This window comes from Cryptotermes secundus, unplaced genomic scaffold (genome assembly GCF_002891405.2).
Source record: "Cryptotermes secundus unplaced genomic scaffold, Csec_1.0 scaffold693, whole genome shotgun sequence".
Classification (NCBI taxonomy): Eukaryota; Metazoa; Arthropoda; class Insecta; order Blattodea; family Kalotermitidae; genus Cryptotermes; species Cryptotermes secundus.
The window spans coordinates 865,769-888,655 of record NW_019722434.1 but is presented as its reverse complement, the minus strand read 5'-3'; the positions used below and the strand labels follow the sequence as shown (position 1 = coordinate 888,655).

Sequence of the window (22,887 nt, the reverse complement as noted above, 5' to 3'; positions counted from 1 at the left end):
GGGATGATGCAAGACCATGGTTAAAGTTTTCTGAATAAAAAAACCGAATAAAAAATGAATCAAATAAAATAGCTGGAACCAGGATAATAATCTAATTCCACAATTAACTCATATTTTTTAAGCACAACACATGCAGAGTAAAAAAAACTACCTTCCACCAGCACGCCAGGGTCGGCACCGGTCGGCACTGTCGTTCCTGCAGTGCTCCCTCTCCCTTGCAGCCTCGCGTGTAGCTTCCTGTGTGCGCATGCGCACAGTCAATCAACACCTCGCCGCTAGAACTGTGAAACTCACAGTTCCATACAAAGATTTGGCTACTGACATTAAGCTTAAGGATTATATATTGTATTGTACAAGTATAAAGAAAGAATTAAAGAAAAAAGGACTCATTATATAAATGTTATCGATAATATCAAGTGGAAATTGGGGGCGCTGCAGTTCCGCAGTCCCTATACACAGGCCACCCCTGCCAGGATTATTCTTTGAATGTTCTTGGGGGTAAATAATTTTCCTGGGGAGTAAACCGCGGCTGGCGCGTAAGGCTGACAACCTTACCGCCATCTTTGAGCTGACTGTCTAGATAATGTGGGAGCCTCAGCGTCTCACAACCCTATGGGCCTTCATGGCCTGTCACAGGGATGGCTTTACTTTTTTACTTTTTACCTGCTTCTATTATTTCATAAGCCTGTCTATTTGTTTTTGAATATGTGCACCTCCGTCACTTCTTCCTCCAGTTACACCATGCAGTTAGTTAATGGTATTCAGGAGGTTGGAGAAAACTGCATAATGAGGAGTTTGATAACTTGTACTCTTCTCCAAGCATAGAATGATCAAGTCAAGGAGGATGAGGTGGGCAGGGCATGTAGCACGAACGGGGGGAAGAAATGCATATAGGATATTGGTGGGAAAGCAGAAGGAAGGAGACCACTGGGAAGACCAAGGGGTAGGTGGGTGGACAATATTGAAATGGATCTCAAAGAGATAGGATGGGATGGTATGGATTGGATTGATCTGGCTCAGGATGGACTACTGGAGGGCTTTTGTGAACACGGTAATGAACCTTCAAGTTCCATAAAATGCTGAGAAGTTCTTGAGTAGCTGCACAGTTGGCAGCTTCTCAAGAAGGCTCACCTCAGTGAGTGAGTGAGTTAATGGTATTGATTAAATACTTTTATATTCCCAAGCATGTGAACTGGTGGGAGGAACAAGCTATGCATTTGTTCTCCCCCTGGATTTTTGGAATGAAATAAAAATTGATGAAAGAAGGAAATGTACTAAACATTAATACAACAATATGGTTCTATCCTGACTACTCTAGGATAAGCAGCGAAATACTTTTAAACAGAAGAGATCTTGACTGTGGCAGGCTGCTGTGAACAATCTAATGAATATTATTAAACCTGTGGTTCTCTCACTAGTGACTATGAAGAATGCTATATCCTGGGATGTGACGCCATGGAGTCTGGTAGAAGATAAGCAGCACTTTAGAGCAACACCAATAAACTTCCACCATGCTACATGGCATCACATTCCAGAAGAGACTTCACTTCAGGGTAATGAACATCTGGGTTCCTGGAAAATATAGGAATGTCTTGCCTAGCTGAGTGACTACTGTTTCCCAAGAAGGACTGTGCTCTGTGGAGTTGGTTAACTTAATGCAGGATATCACTTGAATGAGGTTCTCTTCTTCTGGAAACTGACAGGTCTGCTGACGGCGCTACTGATTCTGCTCCTGGTACCGGTGGTCTTCAGCCTGGAGAAGATGGAGGCATTGTGGGGGGGCCAAGAACCCCACAACAGATTGCAGCCCAGAAGAGGTTACAGCAGACCCAGGCACAAGTGGATGAAGTGAGCTCTAACAATTTTCCATTTTGCAGTTGTTGCATAAGTGGTGTACTGCTGAGTTAATCTCTTGTGTTTTATTGTTGTAGGTAGTGGGAATAATGAAGACAAATGTGGAGAAAGTCCTGGAGAGAGACCAGAAGCTGTCGGAACTGGATGATCGAGCAGGTGAAGTGATCTGCTGTAAAGCATCTCTAATTTTTATTATTGGCATGCCAAATGCACTGCTTGTGACTTTACGTTCATTGCATCTTAAATCCTCTGAAATAAAGCAGTTACTGCATGTACCAGCTGATTTGACATCCAGAAAATCTGCATTTTGCCACTCACTGTATTTGTGTGTTTTGTATAATCCTCACAATAAACAGCCATTATTTCTGTAAAGAGCATTAACTTGTAGGTCTCTGCAATGTAGAAGCGGTATGGTTTGTGTCAGATAGGATCTAAATTTCAAAATATTATTCAGATGAACTGGAGTTCTGAAGATTTAATATGTACATATTACTTATGGAAAACCACTTTTATGAAGCTGAAGTGGGAACATCAATCAATATCACAGACATTCAAATCACTATGTGTCACCTTAGGGCTTTTTAAATTTGAAAGTGAGTAATTAAATTCCATGTTGACACTCTGAAGCCTGTAATTCTTCTAAATAATATTTAAGCAATCAGTTCCTACCTCAAAGGAAGCACAGCCTGTCTCCATACCAACAACCAGCCAGTTAAGGCTGTTTAGGGAATAATAGCTGTTTGCTGTGAGAATCACATGAGACTTATAAACATACAGAGTTGGCAAAATGCAGAGTTTTTTAATGTTAAAGCAGATTGTACATATAGTTATCATTGTGCTTTCAATGGTTAAGCAGAGTGCATTTAAAATTTGTGTAATATATTATTTTAATGATTAATTTATTATTTTCATGAAAATTTTGAAAAGTAAAGAGATACAATTGAAACAATTTCTCTGCTTAAGCATATTCATTTTCAGTAAATATATTACTTGATATGTGTAAATGATTTCTCAGAACACACACAACTTCATATGTTGTGCATGGAAGTTCATGAACAAGTCTGAAACAATAAGATATTACTTTCTTGGTGACATGCATCAAGATCATGTAGTCACGTGCAAAATAAATACAGCCTAGTTGTTTAATTCTGTTTCAGATGCCCTGCAGCATGGGGCCTCACAATTTGAGCAGCAAGCTGGCAAACTCAAGAGGAAATTCTGGCTGCAGAACCTTAAGGTATGTATGGAAATGCAGCTGAGTTCAAATATTTATGGGGGAGAAGTAAAAGAATCATACAGGATAGCAGGCAAGATTACATCTATATGTTCACTACAGGATGGACATCACTGATGAAGGGTGAACCCTTTAACGCAGAGTGGATAGTGCATGAACCACTTGCTTTAACATTCAAAAGCTATGCAATCTGTGTTTCTTATGGTTTCCACAATAAACAGCAATTATTTCTGTAAACAGCAATAACCAGCTGGTCTCCAAAATGGAGATTTCATTTCTAAGAAGTGTATGTATGTGTGTGTGTGTGTGTGTGTGTGTATAGTAGGAACTGAATATTTAAATATGCTTTAGATTAACATCATGCCTCAGTGGAAAGTGAAGTATAGTGTACCACAGGGATCAGATTTTTACTCTACATAAATGATCTTACAGAAAATGTTCAAGGAGCAAAGCTGGTTTTATATGCAGATGATACCAATTTGTTAATTACTGGAAAAGATGAACTTGACCTTCAATATAAAATAATGAACGTTATGAAAGAATTAGAATATGGTTTCAAAAAAATAACCTTGTAATAAATACTAAAAAGACATCTGCCATGTCATTTCATTCAAAACAGCGGAGAGATCCGTTAGGACCACAAATAGTTTTTAATAATACAGAAATAGTATATCAGTCAGAACTGAGATTTCTTGGAATTCACATGACAGAAACCCTAAAATGGTGCGCTTATGCTCAATTTCTAAAAGCAAAGCTATGCAAAGTAATTTATATGGTGAAAATATTAAAAGAAATAATGAGTCTATATATGATAAAAATTATTTATTTTTCGAATTTTGAGTCACGTATGAGAAATGGTATCTAATTGTGGGGTGGGGATGGGGAAAGTAAAAGCATTTTTAAATTGCAAAAGCGGGTTCTTCGAGTGATTAGTGGTGCTAATAGTCGCACATCATGTAGACAAATTTTTAAAGATTACAATGTTTTAACATGTAATGTATAGCTGATTAATCTGTTGTATTTGTGTAAAGACAATGAAATTAATGGTAACTAGATCTAGATAATGTTATTCAGATGACAAACTCCCTATATTAGGTTGGTGCAGTGTATACTGTAAAGATATGCACGAGAATTAGATGTAAAACTGACAATTTTCTTATCCAAATGGTGTAATACCTGTATGTAGGGATTGTTGAATGATAATAAATAATAATGATAATTATTAATGAGTGTTCCCTTTATATTTCAGATGATGATCATTATGGGAGTAATTGGTTTGGTAATATTAGCCATCATTGTAGGTGAGTGATCATCTTCTCAGTGTAATGATGATGGTGGTGGTGGTGGAAATGACAATGTATAAACTGGCAATGAGTGATGCAAGGATCACCATTTGCTTTTGCTGTGGTTGCACACTATGTCTACTCTGAAGTCCCACACAGTGTGTAGGACTGCCAAACTGAACCAAAATAATGCCTCATCATGCAGTTACAGCTGTCTCATTCTTGATTCCAAATTGAAGCATTGGGCTGACTTGCATTAGAGAGATAACCTGCTCAGTTCTTGTTCATATCCTGAGGTCTTCTTGATTTTCCTGGTGAAAGCCAGTGATCTCATACAATGCTAAATAAATTCTGAAATATATAAAGTATTATTAAATAACCTTGGCTGAATCGGTTAACCAAGCATCCTCACCTTCTAAACAGTTATACAGAAAACTTCATATTTTTACTGTGGTATAAATTGATTATGTTGAAGCTCAGTGGCTGCAGAGAGTAGTCTGTAAGACACAGTACCATGTATTGTAGTGTCTTACATCAGGTCATTCTGACAGTCACTCAGCTTCACTGCTGTTATCATAACAAATGCAGGGTAGTATGGAAAGTATAGCTTATTGCCAGTGGAAGAGTTCAGTCCAGTTTAAGATGATGTCCTGAGAGTCTAATAGTATAAATAAACCACTTTCTGGTTTCTCAGACATATCACACTGAACAGGTTTGTCTAGAGGTAACATTCTAACGTTTGCATTCAGGACACCAGCCATCATGACTGATGGTTTTCATAGTTTCACTCAGTCCCCTGGGAAAATGCCAGGACAGTACCTGATTATGCCATGACTGCTTTCTTCCAAATCCTTTTCAATTCATCATTTCCTATCACCCCATATATAAGCTGATACTATAAAAATTTCGATATTGAAAGTGTTATTAAGTAACCAACATACACAAAGCAAATACATTGTTATTGAGAATTTTAATCATAAAGAATCAAACAAATATGAATCCAAATATTGTTTGAAATGTAAATTTTTGTGCTGTGCAGTAAACCTGCACTTATTTGGTATTTTCAGTTACTGTGTCTGGAACTTTGTGCAAGAGAGTCTAATTTGGCCCACTCTGTGTCATTTTTAATGCATGTTTAAACATCTTGAGATTGCTGACCAGAGTTCAGGATGGCATTCCTTGATCAAATAGAATTTACTTTTATGTTTCTTTTGGTATATTCATAAATTATGTCACTGAACAGCTTGTTGCAACAATGATGCTCAAGATATTTTATGTGGGAGATGCTTGGTTCAGATCACATCCCTAGTTAGACTCTTGGCCCAGAGGTTGGCTGCCTGACTGAGATATTTCATGGTTTTCTTCAGAACTTTAAAACAGTCCACTGCTTCTTCCTTCAGCATCAATTAAATCAATACTGTATATGCTATGCAGTTGATAAGGTGTCATTAAATCAACCTCTGAGTAGATACAATGTTTGCATCACAGTTTTAACTGGAACCAAATTGTGGGATGGCTGACACTCTGTAACTAAGCATGTGTGGACAGACAGACTCAGCTTGGCAGTTTACGTCACTCTGTGCTGTTTATCAAAATATTTGAACTAAACACATCTATTTAAGCACCTGAATTCAGTTTTGAGTGTTTTTGTCACAAAGAAAGGGCTTTTTGCAACCCCACAGATTGGTGTCTTTATGTCCTCACGGAACGCCATAAATGTATGCTTTAATGATAACTTGCACCATTCATGAAACAAAAGCTGTTTCAGCCAACATGCATTAAGGTTGAACTTTGAGTTGATCTCCACAATTTACACAGGCAATGACAAACTAACTGGAATGCAGTTGAAGCGTTTGATTTGTTTCATTCTGGTCCGTCACAATAACAATTACAAATTATAAATCACTCCGTCCAATGTGACCTGTAAGTTTTTTACTACATAAAAACTTAACACCCTTACATGTTTCGGTCTCTGTGGACCATCTTCAGAGGGCAAACATCACTGCAAATAGGAAACCACTTCACATAATTTGTTTACACGCAAAGTATGTACACATGTAAGGGTGTTAAGTTTTATGTAGTAAAAAACTTACAGGTCACATTGGACGGAGTGATTTATAATTTGCAGTTGAAGCATTATACAATTTTGATAGAATAAAATTATGTACAGTAAACCCTCACTAATCCAATTAATTTGGTGGAGGAGAGATCATCCAGATTAAGCTATAATCCAGATAATGAAGCTAAAGATAGTCCTAAAAGAAAAATAATTAGAAAACAAATAAATGGCAAATGTAATAATATAGGTAGTACTGATGAAAACAAATAAAATAAATATCATTGCAGCTATCCCTTCCACTCTCAGAAGCAGAACTCTAGGGGCTCCTACATCCAGCTCAAGTCGCCTTGTGTGGTTTTCAGTCTCTCCAGCTGCCCTCAGCACAGTCTTAAATTTCTCTTGCTCTAATCCCTCTTGCTCCTGTACTCACACCGCCTTGCGTGGTTTCAGTCTCTCCAACTGCCCTCAATACAGTCTGAAATTTCTCTTGCTCTAATCACTCTTGCTCCTAAGTCCCATGTGTCTTTTTAAAGTGTTTACTCAACTGTGAACAGAATTCTTCATTTTTCATATATTTTGATCTGGATTAACTGTAACCAGATTAAGGAGAGTTTACTGTACTCTATTATACTGAGGTCACAAAAGAAGTCTATGGATGGCAGAGATGGCAGTTCTGAAGGCTCTCATATGCCTGACACTGTATCCCCACCCCAGCCTCCCTTGATGTACCTCAAACCCAAAGTATTTTTCACTAACCATGGTTATCACTACCAGCAATTTGTGTGTCCCGAGTGGCTAGACAACTGGAGGTGGTTATATGGAAGTACACTGGAGAGGGAAGTGTAAAAGCTCAAAGGAGACTTGGATGGTGTTGATTCATGTGACTTCTTTCCATGGCCTCAGTTTAACCAATGAAATCAGTCAAGATCTTTGTGTTACTGCAGTGTACAACATTGTCTCTCTATTAAGAAGATGCACGTTATGTGTATTTAAGGCTTGGAAACTCTGTACTGCTTGAAACCGTGCCAGAATGAGCCTTGATTATGCAAATAAATTAAAATAACCATTGGCTGTTGTGATAATGGATCTGCCACATGTCAGAAAATTTTTATCTTATGAAAAACTAAGTCTTGAACTGGAAATTAAGTCTCAAACTGTGGACAGAAAACTCTACATAAATCTTTTGCACTATGGTCCCATGGGTTTAATACACACTGAATATGGTGGCAGTGTATTTCTACAAAATGTTGGCAGCTGCCTATCAGACCATATAAGTCATAGTGCAGCAGAAATATAAATCTTCACTGCCATGAAAACCTTAAACATCATATTTGTATCTTTTATGTTATGGTAGGCACATCCTGGTATATATTTATAATATTTTTAAGAGAAGAATATGAAGTTTAAATAGTTCTAGCTGTAAACAGTCAAGATTTCAATATGCAAAGTTTAGACATACTTAATGGCTCAATTTTATGGAACTTCTTGCAGTTCAATCATTTCCTAGCTTTCCTGTGGTCTTCATGGTTTTAGTAAGGCACTTAAATTTTGGAATAACATATACACTCTTTTCTCACCGATGCCAGCAAGGGGGGCATGCCAAGCATCGGCCCCTCTGAATTAAAAAATTCAAAATTTCCCAAATAAAAGAAAAAATACCAAATATTAATAATAACAATTAAAAGTATTAAAAAAGAAATTACTCTTATATCCTGAATATTCAAAGGCAAACAGTAAAATTTTACTAAATGGCTTACATGAAGATGTAGCAGGGACAGTAACCCCCCCACCTCTTGCATTCTAATTAGGTTACCTTACAGCTAACCCACTGTATATTAATAATGAGTTTAACTTCATCTTTTCCATGTAGTTGTACACTTTTGGACCTAATAGTATATGAGGGATGTTATTTAAATATCTCAAGGTGTTAAGCAACACAAAATTTGTAACGTGACTTTCAGGAACAGTATAATACAGCTGCATAACGGCAGAGGTCTGCCCATAATTGTCTTTGTTTCATGTATTTACCTTCTATGAGCAATGGAAATGATTTTACACAAAATGCTGTAAACAGTGGGTTGCACATGGCCAGGTACTGTTCTATACACCCTTCAGAGAATGACTCCATGTACAAGAACTATCAAGATTCATGGGAAAAGCAATGAGTCAATGGGAATTCTGATGAAATATTTACACTACCTTATAAAATTTGGTACTAATTTATTATAAGATTCAAAATCTAGGCTCTGTCATATTTTTAACTACTGTCATTTCTTTATTTTTCATTTCTCAAGGGTATTTATTTTTATTTCAGCTTACTTAACATAAAACAAACAGCTGTATAATGCATTTGAGACATATCTTACAAAATTTCAATAAACCTGGAATGTCAAGCCACTGAATTGAAATTCATAGTTTACACTATTAGTTGCAAAGAATAACAAATATTATGACTAAAATATTTGATGGGGTGGGAGATTTTCAGACTTCTGCTTCCTAAGTTTTAATTCTTATAGTTTTGTGGAAAAAACCAAGTTGTGAACACAGTGTATTAGAATGGACAAAGTGTGTGCAGGTCATGAAGGAAAGTTGTTCTTTCACCTAAATTTTTACACATATCCTTTCCTCCTGAAAGGTAATAATGAACCTACACAGGATGCAGAATGGAGCTTTATTCTGGTTGCTTTTTAATATATCAGTGACTTTTGTTATATGTCACTACATATAACTGAAGTTTCCAGACAGGTAATACAATTGTATATATATATCATAATAATTATATTAAGAAGTTGCCCATGATAAGAAAAACCATGGAGAATGACAGGTGATGCAATAATTGTAATTAGCTTCACTTTCAGCAGATGATTACATATTGTTCTGTTTTTTCTCTTTTATAGTCAACTTCATGTAAAAAATACCAAAAAAATGTAAACGAAAACTCACAAACAAAAGAAATGTGTGCCACTATGCTGCCCAGGTTAGAAACATCAACACAGTGGATGTTGCCTATTAGATTTGATTGTGTCTGTGTGTAACAATTGGCCTAAATTACGTCCCGTCTTCAGGAGGTGGTGTAGACATAAGGGACTCTCAGCTGTATACCAATATTCCACATTATACATACTAGGGTGAGACCACACAAATAATTAGATTTGATGTTTTCACAGAATAAACTACGATGAGTACCATCTTCTGGGTTGTAACATCATGTAGTTCAGCAGAAGTCCACTGATGTTTCAAAAGAGCATATTGTTTCTATTTCCAGGGTTGATGAGTAAACCAAGCAAAAAATTTTGACAAAAACACACAATATTACAACATAGATGGTTGTACTGTTCAATATCAGTATTCCACATTAAACTGGGTTGGAACACTTGTAGTATGAATATTCCACGTTGTCATGTGCATGAGTGACTACACATATAGACAGTGTTTGGATTGATGACTTGATTTATTGAAAACATACACACACAACTCATAAATACAATTAATTATAGTGCCCCCCACTGATCTCCACACTTCACAAATCACTGTTACACATACTAGTGTTCTCAGTCTGTTACACTCTCCACCAGTCATTTCCTGGTAACGGCTTCTAACAGCAGAGATCCTTCAGCTTCCACGCTCATGTTGTTGCCTGCTGGCTAATACTGCATGACTGAACTCATTGCTTCAATTGACTAATTTTCAGGCTGGTGACCATCCCACACCAACCTCTTAGTCTTCATTTTATAGGCTGCCTCATCATTCCAAACATTCCCGGTTATAACATTTTGACATGCACTGCATAGAAAACATCGTTTTCAACAGTTCCTCTATTTTGCATGTGGATTCATTACCATGGGAATACGTTTCTTTTGTGGTTGTTACCTAGTAACAGGTCTACATGCTACAATATACAAGTACATAAAACTGGGGTTGGACCACACAAAGTGTCAATATTCAATATTAAATTGGGGTTGGACCATAAAAACAGTACAAATATCCTTTATTAAACTGGGCTTTGACCTCATAAACAGTATCAATATTCCAAATTAAATTGTTGCTGGAACACATAAAAAATCGAAAACCCCAGTAAACTCCAATCATGTTTAAAGAAAGAGGTCCAAAGATGACTGTCTATTGCAGTGTAGTGCTGTGTAATCTGGTAGCAACTTTCCAGAGGAACTTGCTACATCAAGGTATGCAGGACAGAAAGTGGTCAGTAACAAAGGGAAGGAAGGAAGGACAATGGTCAAGGTTGAGAGTAAATGAACACTCATGTGAACAGAATGGCAAGATAACAGAAGGGGAACACAAGATATTATTCTGGAGGGAGAAGCATTACAGCTTGAGGGAGATTTGGAGAGGTGGATGTACAGGAAATATTTCCACAGGCTCAGCACAGCAGTTTTTGGCCCAGATGTTGCACTTTCATGTGATGCATCAGTTCAATGTGGGTTGCATTTCCACAGCAAGACATGCTGCCAATATAAAGGGATCAACTGGACTGGCTGTATGGGGGCACAGGGTTAACAATATGGATGACATTTCATTTTATACTGATTCACAGATATCACACACACAGATCTAGTTTGGAAGCAGATTCAAGGTGATCTCACTAAGCCAGAAGGTGGAAATATTCTGTTGCTCATTATTTATATCCTTTGTGTCAGCTCTTCCACGTGGAATTCTGCCATATATTTAAACATTCCAGAGTTAGTACACAACCAGAACAAACACATTTTGGTGGCAGCTGAGTGGTTCTTTTTCTTATTTTTAACAAAATGGAGCAGTGATGCTGCCATATTTTATACAGTTATGGCTTGTTGCTGACATGTGAAATTTCCTGTGGTATTGTGTGTCTGTGTGTGTGTGTGTCTGTGTGTGTGCACAGTAAAAAGCAAATGGTAATGTAGCCCTGTATCAAGCATGGAAGTAAGTGGGACGTAATTTACAGCCGATAATCAATCTGTGTGTGTCTCTCTCTCTATCTTTCGTTGGCATATTTGTCTGTCTCTGTTCCTCTATCTCTCTGTCTTAGTGGCGCTGTCCAAAATATGAACATTACCAGTAATGAAGATGGTCCCAGCACAGTTCTGTTAGTAGACAGGAACATGTTTACATGCATATGAGCTATGTACCCTGTGCTGAATCAAGTTGCACACATGTCAGACTGCAGGGTGCACTAATAGAAAGCACTGTGAAGTAATCAGTTCACTGGAATCTGTCCAGTTTAAAATGGAACCCTAAACATTTACTGCTCCTAGCTGACATTCATTAAATCCATCACATTTCAATAGGAATTGTCACTGAAGTACATCTGCTGTGGGGCTGCTACCTCATAGCATTGCATCGTTTTATTTACTTCACACAACTGTAATATTATAGGTGTGTTTCGATCAAAGACTTTATTCTGATGCTACGCAAGAGATGACTAATTGTAGGAGGCATCAAGAAGCGATTACTTAACCTTTCTTTAATTTTCAACATTAAAATACATTTTGTGTTTTTATGATTTTCGATAAAAACCATGCAATTTAGCATACTTCTAGTGACAAGGTTTGTCATAAACACAGCATTTTCTTTTCTTTCAGCCACTATTACAAATACATTTTATATTTACATACTTATGCATTTTATATTAGTTACAATATTCATTTGTACTAAACACTTGAAATGGTCCAATGTGAATACTGCAGCATGACTATAGTCTCCAACAGATAACTGCTTTTTTAACACTAGAACTGTTTCTGATGATGGGGTCAGAATTTTCAACATTGGTACCTACAGTTCAATCACTGTGGTTCCTGTTTTAACAATCAAACTCTTCCACACTGCACACAAATAAGATGGTTGGGTGATTGAATGCAATATGAAGGGGAATGGAAAGAGAGCATGTCAGAAAAAGGATACACTGAAGGAAGTTCAAAAAGCACATCTAAGTACTGATATCACATAATTTAGCATGTCATTCAGTGTCATGGGCTAATGCAGGAACCAACTACCTACTCATCTTTAAAGCAGCGGTAGATATCAGGCATGTGTACGATATTTTTGTCTCAAAATCTGAAAGGAACAGATCTCTTAGGATACCTAGGTGCTGGTCAGAAGATAACAGTAAAGTTAATGTTAGAAAAATAAAGAGTATGGTATGGACTGGATTCATTTGGGTCAGGATCAGGTCCAGTGGTGGTCTCTTACAGCAACCATGGTGAGCCTTCAGGTTCCATAAATGGCAAGGAATTTCTTGAGCAGCTGAACAGCTTTTAGTTTTTCAAGAAGGACTCTGCTGCATGGGGATAGTTTCTGAAGTATAGAGCCAAAGAGAACAAACTCTGAGGCTTTAGTCCGCAAGCAAACTATACCGAACAAGCAACTGCCGCTTGTCAGCAAAGTTAGTGCCAACTTTAGCAGATAGAGGGTGTCATGTGGTCAGTGTAACAAATCCTCATGGCCATTAATTTCGGTTTTCTAGACCAGGAAGTAGAGAGCATTGTGCTTAAATACAAATTTTCTTCATATGCTGCATTGATGTCAGTTAAGGAATGTGAAGGTCACTGTCTTCTGAGTTGTGGTGTCATGCAGTCTAGCAGGTATCCACATTTTGGAGAAAAACACTGCCTTCAAATCCCAGACATGAACAGTCCTCACAGACAGTGCTGTGGGAGCCTCACACTTCATAAGAAATGTAATATTTGCATTGGACCATCATCTTCACTCTGCATGACAGTGTTCTATACTTTTCATCTGGCTGCACAGTGATATTTTCTTACTTGACTTTCATAAATATTTAAATATTTAAAGCATATTGTTCATACATCTCACAGCAATTCAGAAACTGCCACATGAAGAAGCAAAACCACACTGCATTAGGCTCTGTGGACGCAGAACTGTCTTGGGTGGTCTCTGTCTGAACATGTGGAAACTATACTGAGGTCACAGAAAGAAGCCTCATGGATGATGGGGTTGACAACATTTGAGGCTTCCCACCCTCTCCCTCCTGCTCTATTCCTATCCACCTCCTCTGGCCTATGTAAACCAGCCCAAAGGTCTTGTCACTAATCAAGGTTATCACTGCCAACATTTATGTAACAGAATGATTAGATGACAAGAGGGGAATACAGGGAAGTAAATTGGAGGGGTAAGCATAGCAGCTCAAGGGAGATGTAGAGGGGGTTGATCTATGGAACTTCTTCTCTTGGCCTCAGTACAGTTCACTCTATGGTTTTCTGCTATGTGGGACAGACACCAAATGCGAAAATGTTTTTGAATTGTGAGCTGGGTTGTTATGGTGTGCATTATCTTCTCTCTTCTGATGCATGTCGTGTGCATGTGATTGGCTCAATCTGCATGTGTGTATGTCTGTGTGTGGGTGCATATGTATTCATGTAAATATAATTTACAATAGTAACAAATTAGAGTGCCAGTGGTTTCTATTGTGCAAACATCATGACAAATTTTCTGCATTTTATGAAACAGAATTCTGTTACCAAACTCTATACAATACTGTTTTAGTTCTGATGAAGCATGACACATCTTTTTCTTATCATCATTCACGACATATGCTCATCGGTACTGCTCTGCTTTGTTCGAGCTGACTGATGCTTCACAGACATTTCTAGCTACAATTAAGTCTTTTCTGGTATTTGGCCATCTGAAGATGGAATGGTTTTCCACTGTTTTGGAGACTGTCACTGTCTATATCATCAGGTATCGACGATTCAGACAGTGATATTATTTGGAACAGAAATCCATATTGACACACGTGAATTCCTAAGAAGACCTCGTTTTGTTTACTTCCTGTGAAAACTTCTCAAGTTTGGATACACAGCTACAACACACAACAATTTTAATGCAGATTACAATTCATTACACCTTACGCAGTTTTATTTTCTGTCATTGAATGGACAAACAGAAGAACTGACAGGGGATTTAATCAGCAGCAGAATGATATTAGCCTTTCAAGATGATTCCACTTCATGTAGCTTATTACGTAGTCAAGAACTGTTATTAAATTTTAACCATGTATTGATTAACCATTTCCATGTTCAGCATTTATGGATTTACTTAGAACAAAGTTATATCAAAGGATTGTTTGTATGTCTGTAACAGAATCTAACTTAACATGTTGAAGGATGTACATATAAATCTCTAACCTAACTTAAAATTAATAGAACTTAATCTAATCTAATCTAACCCAATTTAAACTGACATATCAAGATAGATATTTATCTGAGTACTAGAGTGTTACATGTCCACTTTTGGGTGAATATAAGCTAATGCACTTTTTTGATTCTCCATATTGTTTTGCACTATCTGCACATGCTTCCATATGGTTACTGTACTTGCAAGTGTGAGATTTGAAAAGGTGTTTTTTTTCAAAGTCAAATTTTAACTGCAGTTGATTCCCTGACTCCAAACCAGTTAACTAACTTCATGGAGCTCAACCCTTCTTGAGAAGCCACCAGTTGTGCAGCTACTCAAGAACTTCCAAAACATTTTATGGAGCCGAAAGGTTCATTACCATGTTGACAAGGGCCCTGACTTCAAAACAGTTTCCCAGAAACTGGTGTTAGTGGACACAGTTCACTTGAACACTCAGGTTATATTATATGTAAGCATGTTTGCAGCACAGAAAGCAACACAATACAAAAATTATAATAAAAAATACAGTATTCCTAAATATGTATTACATGTAAAATCAAAATTTACATTTATTCTGAATCCATCCTTGATAAAAATATAATTAGGATTGAAAATCTGGCACTGTCTTCAGTTGTTAAAATTATCTCTTCTTCAGTGCAGATAATCAAAGCCAAGACTCCTGTTTCCGATTGGCTGACAGCAATAACCAAAAGAATTCTGCCCACATGTTTGAGTTGACCCTGTGATACAACGCATCCTACTACAACATTCTCCAGTTCATGCACAGTTGTGCATTGTTCATTGTATGTTCCAGNGATACAACGCATCCTACTACAACATTCTCCAGTTCATGCACAGTTGAGAAGAAGACCCCTTCATTGTATATTTCTATGAAAACACAATTTTCAGTACTGAACACCATTCATAATCAGCTTATAATATGAATACATAGAGACGACAGAGACTGGCAATAGTACTGCTACAAATAAATATCTCAAACCATGACCAAATGGAGACCTCTCATTTTCAGTACTATACTGCATTTGAAGTTGTCCCAGATAATTAACTTTACATAAGACTAAAACCATCCGTGTCTAAATAACACATTATAAGGGCCTATAGGCAGAATGGAAGTAAAGCAACATGAATTCTTAATCGCAGAACTAGATGGAGTGCTCTTCTTCAAGCTCCAGCCAGTTTACCATCATGAAAACAGCCCCTAGTATGGATAGGAGGCTATGTGGGTCACAGTGCCAGACTGCAGCCTGGCATGAGAGAAACAAGAACTGCAGTTTTGTCCATGCAGTTTTATTTGGAAAAACATGAAGGGAAGAGACCACTTGAAAGACATCAGCATAGATTGGAGGATAATATTAAAGAAACTGGGTGTGAGGATGAGGACTGGCTCAGAATAGGTTCCACAGGGAGACTGCTGCGAACATGGCAATGAACCTTTGGGTTATATGAAAGGCAGGGAACTCCGTGATCAGCTGAATAGGTACTAGCTTATCAAGGCTTCTACTCCGTGGAACTGCTGCAGTATCTCATGAATCTATGAGGCTCCTGTGATATAGGCTATTTGTGTCATCAATCCATCAAACTCAGTTTTTCCAGTCACATAGACAAGCATTTTGATCAAGACTTGGTTGCCTTGGGTGCTGCATGTTATGCCTGCTGAATGTTGTCATTTTGATGATGCTTAACGCTCAACAAACAATCCAAAATCATGGGTTCAAATGCTGTTTAATAGAATGACTCTTTCATCTTGCTTCAGAATAATCCAGGTGTGTTTATAAGTACATCTGTTTTTAAAAAATGTGTTCTTTGCAATTTTGAATTCCTGATTGACCTTAATACTAGTTTATTGAAAATATGAATGCATTTTAAAAGCTAGTCACACTGCTCGGTCAAAAATAGTTTATCCAGTGCATGAAGTATTCACAATTATCAAAAGAATAGTCCAAACAAGGGTAGCAAATGACAATGAGATCTGAATTTACATCACATACAAATCCTTCACTGCAAAAACAATTTTTGAGAAAATTAGTAAAGTTCAATTTAGGTTTCATTCAAGGTAAGGGATCATTATGGAATAATATAAACCTAACTAAATCAGTGCAACAATTTTAATGTACACCTAAAATTCAAAATTTTATCAAAATCTGTTTGAATGCTTTGTATAAGTAACGTGCGCACAGACACTATACCTCCACAATGTGTTTACTGTATGCAGTTTGTTTTAAAAAAGGCATAATCATTTAAATAACAGGGATAAGAATTGTGGCCATAAGAATTTTTATGGGGGGAGGTTAAGCCAGAAAATTTGGTTACAAAGTTATATTTAAACTGTTTCAGACTAATTTTATTGTTTTTCTTGGGGTATCCAGGTTAAAATAATACATTTTTCAAAATAATTTTAATTTTTGGCATTAATGTCAAAATATTTCATTCCTTTATTCAATTTTGATATTTTTCCAAAAATCAAAAGGGGGGGGGGCCTCCTTCCACCTGCCCCCATATCAGCATTCATAGAGACAAGAATAGGCTACCATGTCAGTGAAGTGACATTAACAGAGTTTTGTTTGCTGTGACACACTCATCTGAGATGATGTCTGTTTATTTATGACTTATTTAACTGTGTCAGTACTTTAGCTTATATAACACTGACTGACAGGATGATGAGTGAATAATAAATGTGAAAAGATGTGAAATAAAGCAGCCATTCCCTGTATTGAAGTACTATTCCAGCATTTACCTTGAGGGACTTAGGACTATGATGACAAACCTCAGTCAGGATAATCAGTGTCCCAACTGAGATCTGAACCAGACATTCGTGGCTACAAATCAGAAGGGGTACCACTTAAGTAAACTTGCTCCCTGAATTAAAGTGAATTAAAACTGAGCTCTGGCAATGTGGACTGAAGTAAAAATTCAGTAAATCACTGACACATATCAAACCATTCTGACTTCATTTTAATCAACAGCTGAAACTGGCACTTCAGATGCAGGCTTCTCTTCAGCCCAACAGATACATTTTGTCAGTGGCTGGGTTTCATTATGAACAAGCAGAAGCATCCATTCTTCAGCTGGAATATGGTTGTTTTCCCTGTCAGTATCATAATATGCAGTAACACTGTACATTAACATCCTGTTGCACTAGTAGTGTTGCCTTTTGTACATACTAGTAACCACTGTCTTAAATGCAACACTTATTTTAGACTGTCATACATCTTATTACAACAAGTTTCAGCCATCATCAGGTGTATACACGCTTGTTAAAAATGTTGCTGTGTCATCTTTAGTGTGTGTCATGTGTGAATACATTGTTATTTTTAATTTTAAAATCTCTAAAAGTGTATAAAATTGCTGATTCAGCCATGCTGCATATGACTGTCAGGTGTGTCTTTTGTTTATTGTGTTGGTGTGTGGATATCAACTCCCTGCTGAGTTCATCTGTTCAGTGTGTGTAGAGTTCCAAAATTTATAATCGTCACAACAAGCTGGAAATTAGTACAGTACACTTTTGCTAATCCAGAGTTAATGGGGGAGGAAGGTCATCTGGATTAAGAGATAATCCAGATTAGTGAAGCAAAAGGTAGCTCTAAAAGACAAAAAGAAAACTCAGAATATAAATGGAAAATTTAATAATATTAGTAGTGCCGATGAAAATAAATAAAAGAATATCACCATAGAGGTTTTATTTAAAAATTATAAAAGGACAATATATTCATTCATCGATAGAAGACTCAGAATTTGTACTTGTTTTTGAATGTAATAATGCAGGTTTGAAGAAATTGTCAAGTTTTTGTCTGAATAGACAAGTGACTCATCTGCCTTCCTAAATGTCATGTGTCCTTTAAAGTATGTACTCAAGTGTGAACAGCAATTTCAATATTTCATATTTTGATCAGATTCTCTGACATACAGATTAACTGTAACTGTATTAGCAAGTGTTTGGTTTCACACCTTCAGACATGCTACACAGATATGAGTATTTGCTGGATTTATACCAAAAAGATTAAATACAAACTGACCACATGACAACTGTCTGGGAACTGGCTGAGGACAGAAAGTTGATACTGTGCTAACAGTAGTTAAATTTTCATTTTCATCTCAGTTGAGTCATTTGACTCTCAATATATTAGCAGAATCACGTTTGAAACAGACGAAAGATAGAAAGAGGAAGAAAATAAAAAGTACCAACAGATTCATTAGTTTACATGTAAAACAATAATTAGTGTGTTTGGATGCATAAAGTTTACATGTCTGTTACAAAAAAGGGTTATGTACATTTTGTAAAAATTTCACATTCCATACAACATTCAGCAATCTGTTATATCAGAACTTGCATTTCTCACTAAATTTTATTAGGTTGATCAAATGAAGGAGGATGAGATGGGCAGGACAAATGCACATGAAGCCTTGGGAGGAAAACCTGAAGAGAAGAGATATCCAGTTCTTTTGTATCACATATCATTACTGAGAAAATGTATCATCTTTGGACTGAAGGCTGTTTTTGTCTCGGATGAGACGCGATGCAGTCTGGTGGATAGGTACCAACAGTTTCAGAGGAACCTGCTGCTTTCACAATGCACATGTCACAACCCAGATGACAGTAATTTTCATACTCTATGGTACAAGAACCTCAAATCTCACAAGTTCAATTTAAGCCTGAACATTAAAACCCATACAACAGAAATGAAACACCTATCTTTCAGCGCAGATCATCCATCCACTATCTTATCCAAATGTGTAAAGCAGTACTGAACACAACAAATGTGGTTCAAAAACATACAATCTCCTTTATGCATTCATTTCATGAACTTCATGCATTTACTTCTGATGATAAACACCAGACAGAGGTGTATAGTGGCCACAGAGGTGAAGCCAAAGCATTTTACACCTCAGATCTGAATGGAAGTAACTGGTCTCTTTCTCCATGAGGGAAGACCCCAGTACCATTCAACAGGAGATCAAGTGAGCCCAGAGCCATTGGATGTGGAGAAGAAAATTGTCTCTGCCCTTGCTGGGAACTGAGCCATAGCAAATCAAGTGAGTGACGGCTTCAGCACTCACCTGAGCAAAGAACACAAAGAAATGTGGACATCACATCACAGTCCAGTTTTATATTTCTTTCAGTTCAGTTGAATTTGAGTGGCTTATTCCTCATTCCTGAAGAGAGGGGCAGCACATTCCTCTGAGCTGTAGAATCACATCCCATAAGTTCAGCTGTCCTCTGCAGTTTCTGAATATAGGTTATGTGGCACTGCTGCAGGCAGCGTGGAAGTTCTGTGGTATTTAATTTTTGGACATAATGGAGGTTTCAGTCCTGACACAATGAGCTATATCACTTTCTATATCTGTTCAGAAAATCCAGTTTGTGAAACTTCATCCAAAATGAGGCAGATCAGCGACACATAGAGGTACAGTAGGGGGGGGGGGCAAACATTTGATAACTTTAGATTGCATGTCACAGCAGATCTGATCTCTCCTGTGAATGGGAGGTGAAGATTCTGGTTTTGCAAAAGTATCAAATTTTTCAGAGGAAAACTGGAGCCACAGCAGTGCCACGACACCCGTAAGTCCCTAAGTTGTGAGTGTGCTGTGTAGTGTAGTGCCACTATACTGCTATTTCATTTCCAGAACTTGTAGCTGAGGTATTGGTGTTGTAATGTGTTTATGCATTCAGGCTACAGCAATTAAAATAAGGTGAAATATCTGTCACTATTTACCAGGGATCTTGAAACACAGTAAATTTGCAGAATATGGTTTTGGTTTCCTCAGCATAATTGACCTATGAAGATAAAAGAATGTGGAACAATGAAGTAACACATCCAAGCCATATTCTGCACTCTAACCTTTGCGCATTCACTGCCATGATCCTGTACTGGGATTCTGTCTGGGCCAGTCTTTTTTTCACAAAGAATTTGATTTTGAATTTACTACATTCAAAAAATAAATATAAGTTAGAAACAAGTGAAAATCATTGCATGTCTTGACTCTTTCAAGCTTTGACAAGCTGCACTTATAAGTTTCTCTGTAGGTAAAAACAGTGGAAAGAGCTGTCACTTGACATGATTTGCACTGGCATGTGGTAAACTGAACCCACCAGGTAATGGGGTTGGCACTGAATGTGTTAATTCTTTAATGATGCAAAATGATCCACCTGTCTCAAAATCTAATGTCACAGTTCTTTGCTCTTTTCAGTCAAGTTCATGCCTGAGTCGAATCCCACCAGTCCACCCTCAGTGTATTACCAACAACAGCCAGCAGGTGGTGTTGATGCTGCCATCCCAGCTGGAGCACCAGCATCTGCCCCAGGCACCACAGATACCAAGCCTTCAGCCTAAACTGTATACCCCCAGGTCTGCTTTCAACCCTTTGGCATAGCAACCAAAACTGAAATAATGAATTTGTAGCTCTCAAGCACTGCAAATTAGCTTAAAGGAATACATTAAAAAACTGATGCCAGCAGATTGAGAGATTATATCTGATCATATTCTGTCTTATTTTTGGAAAGGAGTGAGGCATGGTACAAAACTCGATATTACAGTTTGGGTTCCTTGGCTTATGCAATAAATGGTTGCCCTCTACAAAGCCTCATACTATGTTTCCTCTCACTTCTTCACCTGGGTTCACAAATGGCATGGCACTCTACCATAAAGAAAACGTTTCGAATATTGGGGGGGGGGAAGCAAAACTGTCCCTTGCAGATAGGTAAATGTAGCGCGAGGCACCAACTTATGGAACACCAAACACGTATGAGCGAGGTTATCAATAATTTGTGGCAGAGTTTTGTTTGGGTGGGCTACATAGCATAACCTCCTGTACAGAAAATTGTTATTTAATCAGTGTGAATTAAGTGGCTGTCCATTGCGACAGGCACTCAACAATTGTTTTGCCATTGTTTTCAAGTAGCCTTGTATCTTACTGAATCTCACGATTTTATAAAGTAGTTTGCTCTCCTTTTTGTGTAGCCTATCACATGCATCTACAAGACTGCTCAGCTTATAGTAGTGTTTCCCCTTGCCTTTTAGTTGTTGTATGTATATATCAGAGCGATGTAAAATTGGAATGTTTGCAGCACTCTGTTTTCCACAATTTATCGACAATATTGTCTGCCCTGTCCCTGTAAAATAGCTGCATCTCAAAGTAAGGCGGGAAAAGAAGAAAACACCAAAATGAAATTTTGCTTATTTTCATGGCACTCAACTGTCTTACTGCCCGAGGGGGGATGTGTGTTGCTCAAGGGTGAGGCACATGCCTCTGGTATCCAGGGGTTGCAGGTCTGAGCTTGTCTGATAACGCATCATCTCATGGCAAAGGTATCAAGAGGAACATACTCATAGTTGGCATTATTTGGTTTCTGTTTTTGAGATTGCTGTGCATTGAGATTTACTTGCCACAGCGTTTGAGGTTGCAGTGTGCCCTCAGCCACAGAGCTAGTAGCATGGGACAGCCTGTGGCCAATCCTGTTAAAGTGGACCAAGTCCTAAGAGCTAATAATAATATGAGCCAGTGTCTCTGACATGAATTTTAAAATTCATTCAGGTACTTACATATTAACAGGTGCCTCAAGTAACTTCAAAATTTACATCATGTTGTCTGCCACATTAGAACACTCAACCTCAAAAGTTTATTTGTAAAAACAAGACCTAGAGCCTAACCTCATAATCTATCTCCAACTAGTCCACAGGGTTAGGCTTTGGGTTTTATTTTTAAAAATAAATATGTAGTAACTTTTTAAGATCAGGTTTTGTTTTCACACTGAAACTGCTAGGGCTGACAGGATTAATGTGGTGGACAAAACAACAGTAGATCTGTTACTTGGATCACTTATCAATGTATAAATACCTCTGTTTAACACCGGCAGGTTGGGGGCCCTGATCTGTAACATAACATTCTGTAATTTGTGTAATCTAGCTTAGGCATTGATTTATTCTCTTACCGCAAGAATCATACATTTTGTATTAAGGACATGGAAGGCCTATGAAACTTAGCAACCCTCGGACTGCTGTGTAGTTCTCCTGTTCCCCGTCTTTTTGTTCTCATCACAGTCCGTCTTTTGTTAAACAACTCAATTTGTGTGTTGAAATATAAATATTTTATTTAAGAAAGATATGTGGCAACAGTGTATCATTATAATTATTGTGAACAATTTCATGAATTCACACATGAAATGTTTGCCCATTGTAAAATGCTGTTTACAAATGTTTTCTTTTTTCCTATGTAACAACATACATGTAATATTTGTGTATAGAAAAATGTAAAGTTAATACTGATACTGTAAAGTTTAGTGGGTATAAATATTAAATATCACATTTCTTTTA

General features: G+C 37.4%; 1 protein-coding gene across 2 annotated transcripts in view; it reads left to right on the top strand.

Annotated features, from left to right (window-relative positions):
* The window catches only part of LOC111861458 (synaptobrevin-1), a 29,538-nt gene extending 6,651 nt beyond the window's left edge, over nt 1-22,887 (top strand). The window contains exons 2-6 of one of the 2 annotated variants that reach the window (XM_023846067.2): nt 1,704-1,848; nt 1,932-2,010; nt 3,012-3,091; nt 4,338-4,389; nt 20,765-22,887. In XM_023846067.2, the coding sequence (XP_023701835.1) occupies nt 1,704-1,848; nt 1,932-2,010; nt 3,012-3,091; nt 4,338-4,389; nt 20,765-20,907 (499 nt within the window). In that variant the 3' untranslated portion in view covers nt 20,908-22,887. Of the gene's footprint in view, nt 1-1,703; nt 1,849-1,931; nt 2,011-3,011; nt 3,092-4,337; nt 4,390-9,327; nt 9,349-20,764 lie in introns of those variants that run through there. The other variant, XM_033750333.1, reaches the window with a different exon arrangement.